This window comes from Trichechus manatus, unplaced genomic scaffold (genome assembly GCF_000243295.1).
Source record: "Trichechus manatus latirostris isolate Lorelei unplaced genomic scaffold, TriManLat1.0 scaffold00021, whole genome shotgun sequence".
NCBI lineage: Eukaryota > Metazoa > Chordata > Mammalia > Sirenia > Trichechidae > Trichechus > Trichechus manatus.
The window spans coordinates 7459233-7471930 of NW_004443957.1; the positions used below are offsets into that span (position 1 = coordinate 7459233).

Sequence of the window (12698 nt, forward strand, 5' to 3'; positions counted from 1 at the left end):
CTGGTTAGATTGTAACCCAAGTTAACAAGTTATAGGTCTCTATTCTGACAGCAGATCTGAAAAAGAAACCTGTTGCCGTGGAGTAAATTCCAACTCACAGCGACCCTATAGGACAGAGTAGAACTACCCCATAGGGTTTCCAAGGAGCAGCTGGTGGATTTGAACTGCGAGTCTTTGGTTAGCAGCTGAGCTCTTAACCATTACGCCACCAGGGCTCTGACAGCAGATCTAGAGGGTGCAAATATAAACTGCTTCACCAGGTGGATTCCTAATTTGTAAAGTATAACTTTATCAACGTTATCAATTTCTTGTTGAAAGAATATAGTGCAGTGAATTCCTTTATGTGGCCTTTTGCCTTGGTTCTTTGGAAAAACATCTTGAGAGATTTTTCCCTGAAACTCTGAGGAGTTGTTATCTTTGCCCTAGTTCTTTGCCTGGGGGACCTCCCAGGTTGCTTTCTACCCCCAGGGGGTTGTTACTTTAGCCCAGGGGAGGAGTCTCTGCCAGCAGAAAGTGCTACTTTTGTACAGGTCCTGAGTTGATTGGCATCTCATGGGTAATTGAGGATTGGTTGAATTCAGGTCTGGTGAGGGAGGCCCCGACTTGCAACTGATGAGGACTGGGATATAGAAAGGGCTGAAATACAGAGGTTTTAAAGGCCTCCTAGTTGACAGGAACAGGGGAGGGACCATGTAAGGTCACAGAGCCCCTCCCAAGCCTGGTTTAAAAAAAGAAAAAAGCAGTTGAGAGCAGCCAGCTAAGAGCTAGGCTGGTTAGCTGAAAAAGCTACTGTTGAGAGAGCTGCTGGCTAGGACCTGGGCTGGCAGAGAAGCAGAACCACATGGAAGCAGAGCGGTCCCAAAGCTGCTACACTGGCTATTAGCTGGGCCGGTTAGTGGTGGAGATGCCAACAGGCAGATAGTCTGACAGCACAGCACCCAGTGGCAGAGAGGCTCAATGGCAGAGAGCTGCTGTTAGGAGAGCAACAGCTGAGAGAGCTGAGTGAGCTGCTATGCTGGCTACGAGCTGGACCATTTAGTGGCAGAGAAGCTGATGGCAGAGAAGCCAGTAACGGAGAGGCCTGCACAGAAGAGAAGGCAGCCGCCTGGCAGAGAAGCCATGCCCACTGATCACTTGGCACTGGCCAAGAACAGTCTGAGAGCTGATCTAGCAGAGAGCTTATTTGCTCCATGAACCTTTTTGCTCTGAGAGCTGTCCTGCGCTGAAGAGGGGAGGGATGTGCTCTCCACTTCAGGGACCCTTCCAGACCTTGCCTGTGTGCTTGCAAACACTGATCCCACGTTGTTCCTGTTACTTCCAAGTTGATCCTGATCCTGAGTTGTACCTTGTTACTTCCCTAGTAAACCACATAAGTGTGAGTATGGTCTGTGAGTTCTCTGTGACTTTTGGAATGAATTATCGAACCCTGCAGAGAAGTAAAAAGGTGCTATGGAGAGAGCAGCTGGTGTCAGAAATAATGGGAAAGTGGAAAGGTGAAGATATACCTGACCTGTGCCTCATAGGAACCAGCTTTGTGCATATCCTGATTCTTTTCCCTCATGAATTTAGACAATTCGTTACACTATATTAGAAAGGGAAATGGAGGGGCAGTAAAACATCATTAAATCTATATCTATTTTCATCTTACTTTGTAATAATAAAACCAGTGTTTTCATAAAGTTATATCGTTGGTGGTGATGGGGGTTTCTGTTTAATGCACCTGATACCTCTTTTTATATCTCTACACCACCTGTTGAGAGCATTACCCTTAATTAAGCAAGTTGATTTTTAAATGTGTATTTAAGTTGTTGTTGTTGTTTTCCTCTCTCTCGGGCTAGAATTAGGACCAATAAGGAAAATAGTTTGTCTAATATTAGATTAAACAAACGTTAGAGATTCTTAGGCCATTTGGAGAGTGAGTTGAAGCAGTGCTGTTTATTATCTTTCCTTTTTTTTTCCTGCATTTTTCACATTTCTGTAAATATGGATGTAAGTGGTTCTTGGACTTTTAAACCTTTGATTTATATTGATAATTAACATAGTTATACTCTACCTTCTTGCTGAAATAATAAGTATCTTGTAATAAAATATTGTACAGGAGTGTAGTAAAAGTGTTGGAATTATTGTGTGACATGACAGAAGCTAAAGAACACTTAAAAATCGATAGAAGGATGCACACAACGCAATAGGAAAGTAGATAAAAGATATGAATAAGCAACTAACAAAAGAAGAATTAAATGACCAAGAAAAATATGAAAAAAATGTTCCCTTTCACAAATATAAGATGTAAGGTTGAAACATTAGTAAGATAAAATTATACCTATCAAATTGAACAATCTTTAAAAAATAAAATTTAATACCCAGAATTGGCACATAAGGGGAAGTTGTGTGCACTTATACAAAGCTGATGGGAGTATAACCAATGTAACTATTCTGGGGAACGTTTTGGCAATAAAAAAATTTTAAAGTCTTGTATTATAATTTTACTTCTAGGAATTTAATTTTAGGAAGATATTGAAAATATTTACAAAGAGCTCTAAAACTTGTTGATCATAACGTTTTATAATTGCAAAAATTTGAAGAAAAAATTTTTTAAGAAAATAAATGCCCTTATAAGTCCTGTTTTATAGTATGTATTTATCACTTATAATTAGTCAGCTTTTAACCACTTCATTATTTAACCATTTTTCTGTGATCAGGAAAGCAGCAAAGTTTAATGAATTCTTATTCTAAATGAGTTTATTACCATTTTTGATACGTCCCTGTTCCCTGCTCTATCTGTGAATACTTCTACACTGTAATAGCTCTCATGGCCATTATCCCTACCCATTCCACTCCGCCCCCTCCCCTTTTCCCCCTCACCCTTCCTAAAGCCCCTCCTCTATATCAGATTTTATTTCTTTTTGATTGCAGTTGTGTTCTGTCTGGTCTTCTCGGTGTCCCTTTCCCAAATCCATGGTAAATTTACTTGTGTTTCTGAAGTACAGTTCTGATTGTGTTGCTCCACTGCCTAAAAACCATGGCTTCCCTCTGCCTAGATAAAGGCCGTACTCCTTCAAAAGGCATCATGTTCTTCCAGTCTGACTCCACTTACCTTTGAGTTGTCTTCCCCCATCTCAAGAACTTTGTGCTCTAGCAAATCTGAATATTCCTTGTCATTAAACATGTTCTGTATTTTTTTGCCCTTGGAACTTTGCTTATGCAAGTCATTGTTTGAAATGCCCTTTTCCCCCTTTATATATTTCATTTAAGCTTAGCTCAGATACTGTTTTTTCCATAGAGTCTGCCATGACGTGTCATAACATTTTCTCAATACCACTTTTTATGTTCTCTTTCTACTTGTTAAGATCTTAATACTGATCTTTCTGAGTCATCTTTATTGCCTCATGTGGACCAGAGAGGGGCTTGTGCCAAGAGACACTGCACTTATCCTTATTGCTGTATCTTCTGTTCAGTGCTAGTTTGATTTTCACCACTATATCATATAGATTTAAAAATTTCACCTACCAAGAACGTAAAGTGTGAGTTTATTTATGATCATTTATAACATCAAGTCTTAGCACATAAATAAAAGGATTTAAAATTAAAAAATACATGTAGATTATCCTCTCCCATCACCCCCATGTAATATGCTAGTGCAGTGAACAAAATACATAACTTTTTCTAAAGTTCTTTAATTGCATATTTTAGGAAATGAGATTTACCTAAACTAAGCAAGTATACCACCACCTGTCTGTCAGTGGTGTTTTGTGTGTTGCTATGATGCTGAACAGGCTTCAGCAGAGCTTCCAGACTAAGATGGACAAGGAAGAAAGGCCTGGTGATCTACTTCTGAAAATCAGCTAATGAAAATCCTATGGATCACAATGGTCTAACTGCAACCAGTTGTGGGGATGGCACAGGACTAGGCAGCATTTCATCCTGTTGTGCTTGAGGTTGCCATGAGTTGGGGGCCAACTCGATGGCAGCTAACAATAAGCAAGTATAATTAAAACCTGTCGTTTTTTAAAATTAGATTGTTCTCATGGTAAATACCAACTTGCCTCTCTTAGTCCAGTTCTTTTGATGACTTATTTCCTCCCATATTTGAGCTAGATTTGTGTAAACTCCAGAGGCCACGTCTTCTGGAGGTGGTGATAATCATGGATATGTGAGCTTTGGAATGGGATGGGGAGAAGATTTAAAAAGTGTATCTGTGGAGTTGGAAATTAGCTTATGCAGTACATCTTTACATGGGAGAATCGAATATTATGCATGAGTATGTGTCACTATAGCAGGTGGTGTGTCTCTTAGGAACCTCACTGCTACCTGTTTCATCTGAGTTCTTCATCAGACTAAACAAGCCTTGCTAGAGTGGGGAGCTGAAGAATCCAGAAGCAGGATATTTACCCCTCTAGACTGACTCAGTTCATAACCCTCCTTTCCTGCTTAGAATCTCTGTGATCTTTGGCAAATTTTTTATTCTCACCATAGTTCAGTTTTCTAAATTCTAAAATGAAGAGATTAATAGTACCTACCTTATAGGTTTATTATGAAAACTAAATGAGATAATCCAAGCCTGGGTTATAAATGTTAGCTCTCAATATTTACATAGAGGGTATAGTGTTGTGTACCTGAAGCATAAAATTTCAGATGGTAAACCTTTTCCTGTCATTCAGGACAAAAATAGTACTTTGATAGCCCATAAAAATTTAATTCTCTTAGCTTTGAGTCTCTATTTTAAATTAATTCTGTTCAAAAAGGGGGAGAAAAGTGTTTCCTGGTTGAACTTCATTTGAATACAAGCCTTCCTGCCAGAAATAAATTTCTTCAGATTCCAAAGAGGTATTGCAAACCTCTTCCTTCCTTTCATTCTTAGAGTGAATAACAAATTTATGGTGTTTCCTATCTTAAGAACATCCTTAATCATGTATATTTTCATATCAGAACTGAAAAGAAAAATAGCATTTTGTTTAAATAGGTTTTTCCCAATGGAAAATTGAAATATTTAAAGTTGGTATCTCTAAGACATAGCAGAATAGGAAGCATACCTCAGAATTATAGAGTGAAGTGATAGCATTGTTTCTTTTTTGGGCAGTGTCCAGATTCTTCTGCTGCCCTCCACCCCAATCTTACAGGAATATATAATTGAAAGACGTATCTAGTCCTGCTCCGTTTTTAAGAGAGGACAGAAGGATCACTGTGGAGTATCACTTCAATCCCTAACAAATCTCTAGAGATAGAGATAATACCCGTTCCTTACTTATCAATGTGGTTAGGTTCCAAAGACCAGGTTGTTGAGTGAAAGTAGGCATTATGTGAAAATGGAGAATGACCGTATCAAGTCACAAAATGGAAGATGACTACATCATTACATAACTGCCACATTATATCATTACATAACTAACTTCCAAACTACTGAGAATCATGGCTCAGTCAAGTTGACACATAACCTTAACCATCACAGCCACTGTTCCTCTCACCTTCCACCTTGGCGTTTGTTACTGCCAAACGTACATCATTAATGTGCAAAATAGTTGGATAGTAGGTTTTTACTGTTGTTGTAAATGCTAAATGTCAGATAAGCTGATAGTAAGTGAGGAGTAGGTGTATTTTAATTCTTGATAGATTTCAATGTATTTCCTTATCCTTAGAATGAGTACATACAACACAAGTCTCTTGGAACAATTTTACCCTTTATTGGTGTGCCTTATCTTATAATTATCTTTCATATGAATCTTAGAATAAGAACACTGCCTTCTGAAAAGCTTTCCTTGTGGCCACCCCTACTCAAGGACTGCAGTGGCTCACTTTTGCTGACTGTTTCATATTCAGCTTCCTTTGCTTAGTTTTCAAAATTTCATCCAGTTTCTACCAAATTAACTTTACCTATTAGTAGTTAAATAACAAAGCAAATGGTCATAAAAGTACCTCATTGTCACTTAACTGTTTTCTATATTTGTCTTGCTCATTTGTATCATTATGTGCCTTCCCTTCTTTCCCTCACCTTTCTAAATCAGATCTATCGTTTAAAGATAAGCTTAGGTCTTATCTGTAGATCAAAGCTGTATCCCATTATTTTATTCCACACTAATAGTTCTTTTTTTCAGAATTATTTTTGTATTTATTATTTGCATTACCCAGCTTATCATTTGTTTTGTGTGTGCCTGTTTTGTGTTTTGTTTTTCCCTTCCAGTTAGTTAACAAGTCTCTTCAGATCAGCTACCATATTGACCATGATAGGTATTCCATAAGTGTTCTTAGTGACTTGTAAGCTAGTAAGGTACTCAAGCCAGTGAAATCAGGCATAAAGTATATTATTAGTTGCTTAACCAAGAGATGAAGAAAACAAACTGAATTTACTAAAAGTATTGTGCACAAGGAGCCCTGGTGGTGCAGTACTTAAGCGCTCGGCTGCCAACCAAAAGGTCAGCAATTCGAATCCTATGAGTGCTATGAGTGGCTCCTTGGAAACCCCAGTGGGGCAGTTCTACTCTGTGCTATAGGGTTGCTATGAGTTGGAATTGACTGGACGGCAACAGGTTTGGTGTTTTAGTTATTATGCATAAGGGTATGTCAGAGTTTTCTGCGTATTTAAACAAACAAAATAAGAATGGCAACATCAGAGTCTTTTTTATACAAATTATACAAAATATACCAGGAAAACACAATTACCAGTTAAGAAATAAAGCATGTCACTTCACGCCCACTAAAGTGACTATGATTAAAAAAACGAAAAACTATAGGTGTTGACGAAGATGTGAAGAAATAGGAACCCTCATGCATTTGTTGGTGGGATTATGAAATGGTATCGTTTCTGTGGAAAACAACCTAGCAGTTCCTCAAAAAGTTAAACATAGAATTACCATATGACCCAGCAATTCCACTTCAAGGTATATATCCAAGAGAATCGAAAGCAAGAACATAAACATACATGTAAACCAATGTCCATTGCAGCATTATTCACAGTAGTCAAAAAATGGAAACAACCTAAATGTCCATCAATAGCTGAATGGATAAACAAAATTGTGGTACATACATACAACGGAATACTACTCAGCCATAAAAAGAAGTGAAGTTCTGTTACATGCTACAACATGGATGAACCTTGAAAACATTATGCTGAGTGAAATAAGTCAGTCAGAAAAAGACAAATATTGTATGATCCCACTTACATGAAGTATCTAGAATAGGGAAGTGTTATTCTAGACCTAAGTTTGTTAGTGGTTACCGAGGACGGGGAGAAGCAGGAGGAAAGGGGGACTCATTGCTTAGAGAATACTGAGCTTCTATTAAGGGTGATGGAAAAATTTGAGAACAGATAATGGTGATGGTTGAACAACATGATGAACATTATGACACCAAATTGTACATATGAAGAATGTTGAAGTGGCAAATGTTTTGTAACATACATATTTACCACAATAATACGCATGTGTATGTGTGCGTATGTATGTATTATTGTGGTAAATATAAATATATATATACTGGTTTTAAACACAATAGCTGCCAGATTGCTTGAGACTTATAGAAATACCTTTTTATGTTTTCTAAAATCTAAATGGGAAGGAATCTCAGTGCATGCATTAATTACTAAATGCAGTTTCACTGTATTATTATTATTAGGCCACACAGTTTTTTGAATAAGTTAATGATCCTTCCAGATCTTTGAAGTTTCCTACAAAATTTCTCTTTCCCCAGTATTTTAGGGGTTTGGCTCTTTTGGGTCTCAGATTTTCCATGGCAGTATATTCTTTCTGGGTTTTCTGAGCCTCCCCTTTCTTTTCTGCGGGTCTCTAGTTAATAGGGAGAGAGAGGCCTCTCTCTTTTCTAAGACTTGTTCCTCTAGAGCAGCATTACCTTACTTCCTTCTAATTTAGGAAACATGCTTATTTTATAGCCACCAACACTTAATTGCTGATAGGCCTGCCAGTTTTCTGGGTTGTATTGATGTTTTTCACTTTATCCTTTTTACATTCTAACAATGTACTGCTGCCTTTCCTAAGGCTGGTGTTGGCAGGCTAACTGAGAGGGAAGATTAAATGCGGGCCCCATCGAATGCTCATCCCTCTTCTTCTTCCCTTTCTCTTTGTTTTCCAGGGTCCCTTTCACCAGAGCACAGCTAGAGGGACTAGGGTGCACCAGACAAGACTGAAGTGATAATGGTCACTCGGAAATAATACATTTGTTGTTGTTGTGTGCGGTCGAGTTGATTCCGACTCATAGCAACCCTATAGGACAGAGTAGAACTGCCCCATGGGGTTTCCAAGGAGTGGCTGGTAGATTTGAACTGCCGACCTTTTGGTTAACAACCTGAGCTCTTAACCACTTTGCCACCGGGGCTCCAGATAATACATTTAGATGGAGGTAATTGAGCTATATCAGGGCTTGTGAAATGTAATTAACACAGTTGTTTAAAACTTTTCTTTTATTGCATCTTTTGTTTTTTTCAAAAAATATTATGTGGAATTAAAATACAAGAAACAAGATAAAAGCTGCTCTGGTTGAAGGTTGGGATAAAACCTTCTTGTTTGGCTCCTTCTTGTTTCACTTTATCCCCTAGCAGCCCCTACCCCTAGGTACCTCCATATAACCTTAGGGCTCCTAGGAGAACAGTTTAGAAATAACTAATACAGACAGATCCCTTGTTGGGGCATAATCCTGGTGTCCTCAATTTTGTTCTGTTCTGGGGTCCTGGTTCATCATGACCATTGCTTTCCTACCCTATACATATTATTAAAACTGCTCTTTCACATTTTAATAAAATGGTAACTCCATTCATTCAGTTATATAGGCTGAAACACTTGGAGCCATCCTTGACTCTTCTTACTCTCCACTTCAGTCCATTAGCAAATAATGTAAGTTCTACCTTAAAAATACACCCCAAATCTAACGACTTTGCAACCCTGGTCCCAGCCTCCTTTGTTTCTCTCCTGGAAACTGGAAAAGTCAGTAATCACCTTCCTTTTGACTCTACCCCTGCAATCTAGGGCTTAATCTAGTGGTTAATTACATGGTCGGGAGTCAGATTCCCTGGGTTCATACCTGCTTCTAGCACCATGTGACTTTGAGAACATTAATTAACCTTTCTGGGCTTTAGTTTCCTTAACAGTGAACTTAATGAAGATGATGAGGATGATGTGATATTGTTTACCTCACAGGGTTGTGCCCAATGAGCCAGTGCACGTAGAATAGTGGTTGGCAAGTAATAAACATCCAATAAATGTCAGGTGGTGGTGACATTGAGGTTATTGCGGTTGTTGTTTTATTCGTACAGAATTGAAACTGACCTTCTTAGAACATTCATCAGATGTATTCTCCAGTGGCTTCCTGTCACTTTTAGAACACTCTCCAAAGCTCTCACTGTGCCTTACCGGACCCTGCATTATCTGGTTACCTCTCCGGGTCTATTATTTGCTCTTGCTCATTCTACTCCAGTTACCTGGCCTGCTTATTTTTCCAACCTCGCAAGCCCATTTCTGCCATTACACACATCTTTCCTGCTGCCTGGTATGTTTTTCCCTTACATATTTATATGATTTGCCACTCTCCTCATTTAAGTCTCTGCTAGAATACCAACTCCTCAGAGAGCACTTCCCTGACCACTTTTCTAGAATAGCATTCCATCATTCTCTATATCCTTACTTAGCAATTTTTTGATAGCATTTATCATAGCCTAACATTAGATTATATATCTGTTTATTAACTATTTATCCCACTAGACTAGCTTCCATAATAAATGAAAGCAATGGGCTTTGTCTATTTCAGTCATCATTTTAGCCCCAGTGTCCTTTGTATACATAGTGGGTGCTCAAGAAGTATTTGTTAAATGGGGGTATGGGATGAGATGGGGTGGATGAATGGAGGAATAATGTTCCCTTCATTCTTTGCACGAGAAATGCTTTGGTTCCCAGATAGTTGAAGAGGTCCAAATTAACTTTTTTGAGATGAGATCACTCTAGGGAAGAGTTCAGATTTTTGCTTTTTTTAAATTCTTATCTGTGGATAAGAATGTATCGTGTAATTCACCGTAATTGTCTCAGTTAACCACAAATGAACTAATTGTGTTGTTAAATTAGTCCTTGCTGATAGTTATTTTTAAAGGTCTGCTACATAAGCCTTTCCTTGGCAGCTAGTGACAAGGAAATTATTTTGATTTATCTTTTATTGAGTATTTTTAAACCTACTAAACCCATGCTATTCCTGTTATTACCAACCTCAAGTCCCTAAAGAAAGAATTTGTTAGTGGATCTGGAGTCAGGAAAAATGAGGCAGATGTAATGTTCACCGAAAGAGGATTAGGTCCGGAGTGCTTAAGAAAATGTGATTTTTTTTTTTTAAAGGATTCAGGTATAAAATGCTTCCTAGTCTGTCAGAAGTAGAACCCACTTAATTACTTTTTCACTACTTAATGGAATATGAATTTTAAAAATTAAGACTTGTCATTTATGTTAGATAATGATGGTAGAAAAATGTGATTACTGTTTGGTAACTTAGTACTGATTCACTGACTTTAACTTAATACTAATCCATTACTTTAGTGCATGAATAAATTGGAAGAATAAAGGATTTCAAGAATCACTGGTAATCTTGAGTATGCCACCTGTCTAAAACTTTATTTTCTTAAGTCCTGAGATTTTTTTTTTTTTTTTTAAAACACCCTTAACAAATTTCTTTTGACTGTCATGTACAGCACTCCTAGACCATGTTAAGTTATTTGGTGTTTTTTATTTTGGGCCTCTCTTCCACCTTCATGCTTAACACCCACTTCCATGGGGTTGAAATGGAGTTATGTTAGGTCACCAAACAATCTTCTGAACTGTAAACCCACTGCCGTCGAGTCGATTCCAACTCTTAGCGACTTTATTGGACAGAGTAGAAGTGTCCCATAGGGTTTCCAAGGCTGTAATCTTTACGGAAGCAGACTGCTACATCTTTCTCCGTCAGAGCAGCTGGTGGGTTCAAACCACCAACCTTTCGGTCAGCAGTTAAGCATTTAACCACTGCACCACCAGGGTGCCTGTATCTTCTTATAATCTGAGCAAAAAATAACTTTCTGATGTGAAGAGGGGTTAGTCATACGCTAATTTTTCATATAGCCTTTTTTTCAAATTACTGACATTGAACGATTTAATGTTTGACATTGGCCTTCTAAATTATGTTTATCCAAATTAGTGCTATTCAGAGACAGGGTCAGATGGGGTGCTTGACTAGGGCAGTTCACCTTTCAGATCCAACATCATAGATGTTCTAAGGTGAGTTCAGGGAGGATAGACACCTTCCATGGAGCAGGACAAAAATTCACTCAATCTCGATTATCAATATGAATAAAGATCATGAAAATGGAGTCTCATGATCCTTCTGACCTTTGGGGTTTTAAGCAGGGACCACTGGCTTGTGACAGCCAAGCATTCATAGCAGTGCTGCCTTTTGATCCTCTGATGTTGGCTCTTACTGTCACTGTGAAGGAGGATTCACAAAGCCTTAGGTGGTTCGCCCACCTACCCCATCGCCATATGTTCTTTGTAAATATCAACAGCGTGTCTTTACCTCTTCCTATCTACAAAATTTAATTGTTATTAGAGGGAATTTGAGTGTAAGCTGGATTAGCCAGAATCAGAGATCTGTTTTATAATGTTTTCCCTTTTTTATTCATACGTGGACCTTTTTTATCGTTATTATTATTACAGGCCATGGTTGCTTGTTATCCAGGCAATGGAACAGGTTATGTGCGTCATGTTGATAATCCAAATGGAGACGGAAGATGTGTGACATGTATATATTATCTTAATAAAGACTGGGATGCCAAGGTATGCAACTTAATTGAGGTTTTTTTTTTTTTTTTTCCTCACAGGTTTTTGGGGGTATTTCTCATAAGTATTTGGGTTATTTTTCACAGGTACTTTTCTGACCAGTATTTTTTCTCACAGATATTAAGATTCATAGTCCTTATAGGTAAGATTATTTTTTTAACACATGGGACAGTAAAAAACTTATCTCTTAGATATATGTCAATCTCTGGTATTAAGAGTGGATCTTTGTAAAGTGAAGCAGATACTAATATAGCTCAAAAAATGGGTTCCCTTATTTTCAGATATTGAAACACTTACCTAAAATTTAACTTTTACAAAAAGTGAACATTATTAAGACATCTTCCTTTTTATAGTTTTTATAAAACCACAACCTTTTTATAGTTTTTATTTTAAAAATTCTAAGAATTATTTCACAATGGCTTTTGGGGAAAATTATGTATAAATAATTTTTATGGATTATTTTCTGGATTCTTCTACATTTTATTCTTTGCATTATTGTAGAGATGCTATTTGGCATTGGGTTGCTGAATTGAATGTTGAAAGAATTATAGAAAAACAAGAAGTTTGTCAATACTGACAAATCCTGTAAAACCAATTAGTATATTTAACTTTTCTTGTTTTAAATATATATTTTCTTAATATTAGCTTGAGTTTCACTTAAATTTAAATTATTTTTTAAAAGTGTATCTTGCACTGGAGGTTGTATAGACTTTTTTTGTAGTTGTTGATTTTTGAAAATCCTTTTTTGTTTACTTTTTATTGAAGTATAATATTCAGATAGAAAAGTGAACGCAGTCTACCGCTCAATACATTTTTACAGAGTGAACACACCTATGTAACCAGAGTGATTTTTAGAAATCAAACAACCTTTAAAATATCTCCTCCATACACACACACACACACACA

General features: G+C 37.4%; 1 protein-coding gene across 2 annotated transcripts in view; it reads left to right on the top strand.

Moving 5' to 3' along the window:
- Positions 1-12698, top strand: part of EGLN1 (egl-9 family hypoxia inducible factor 1) — a 71513-nt gene that overhangs the window by 50924 nt on the left and 7891 nt on the right. Inside the window, exon 2 of one of the 2 annotated variants that reach the window (XM_004372812.3) lies at positions 11670-11789. The exons of the other annotated variant lie outside the window; for it this stretch is intronic. Within the exon in view, the coding sequence (XP_004372869.1) occupies positions 11670-11789 (120 nt within the window). The remainder of the gene's footprint in view (positions 1-11669; positions 11790-12698) is intronic. 2 annotated transcript variants of the gene reach the window in all.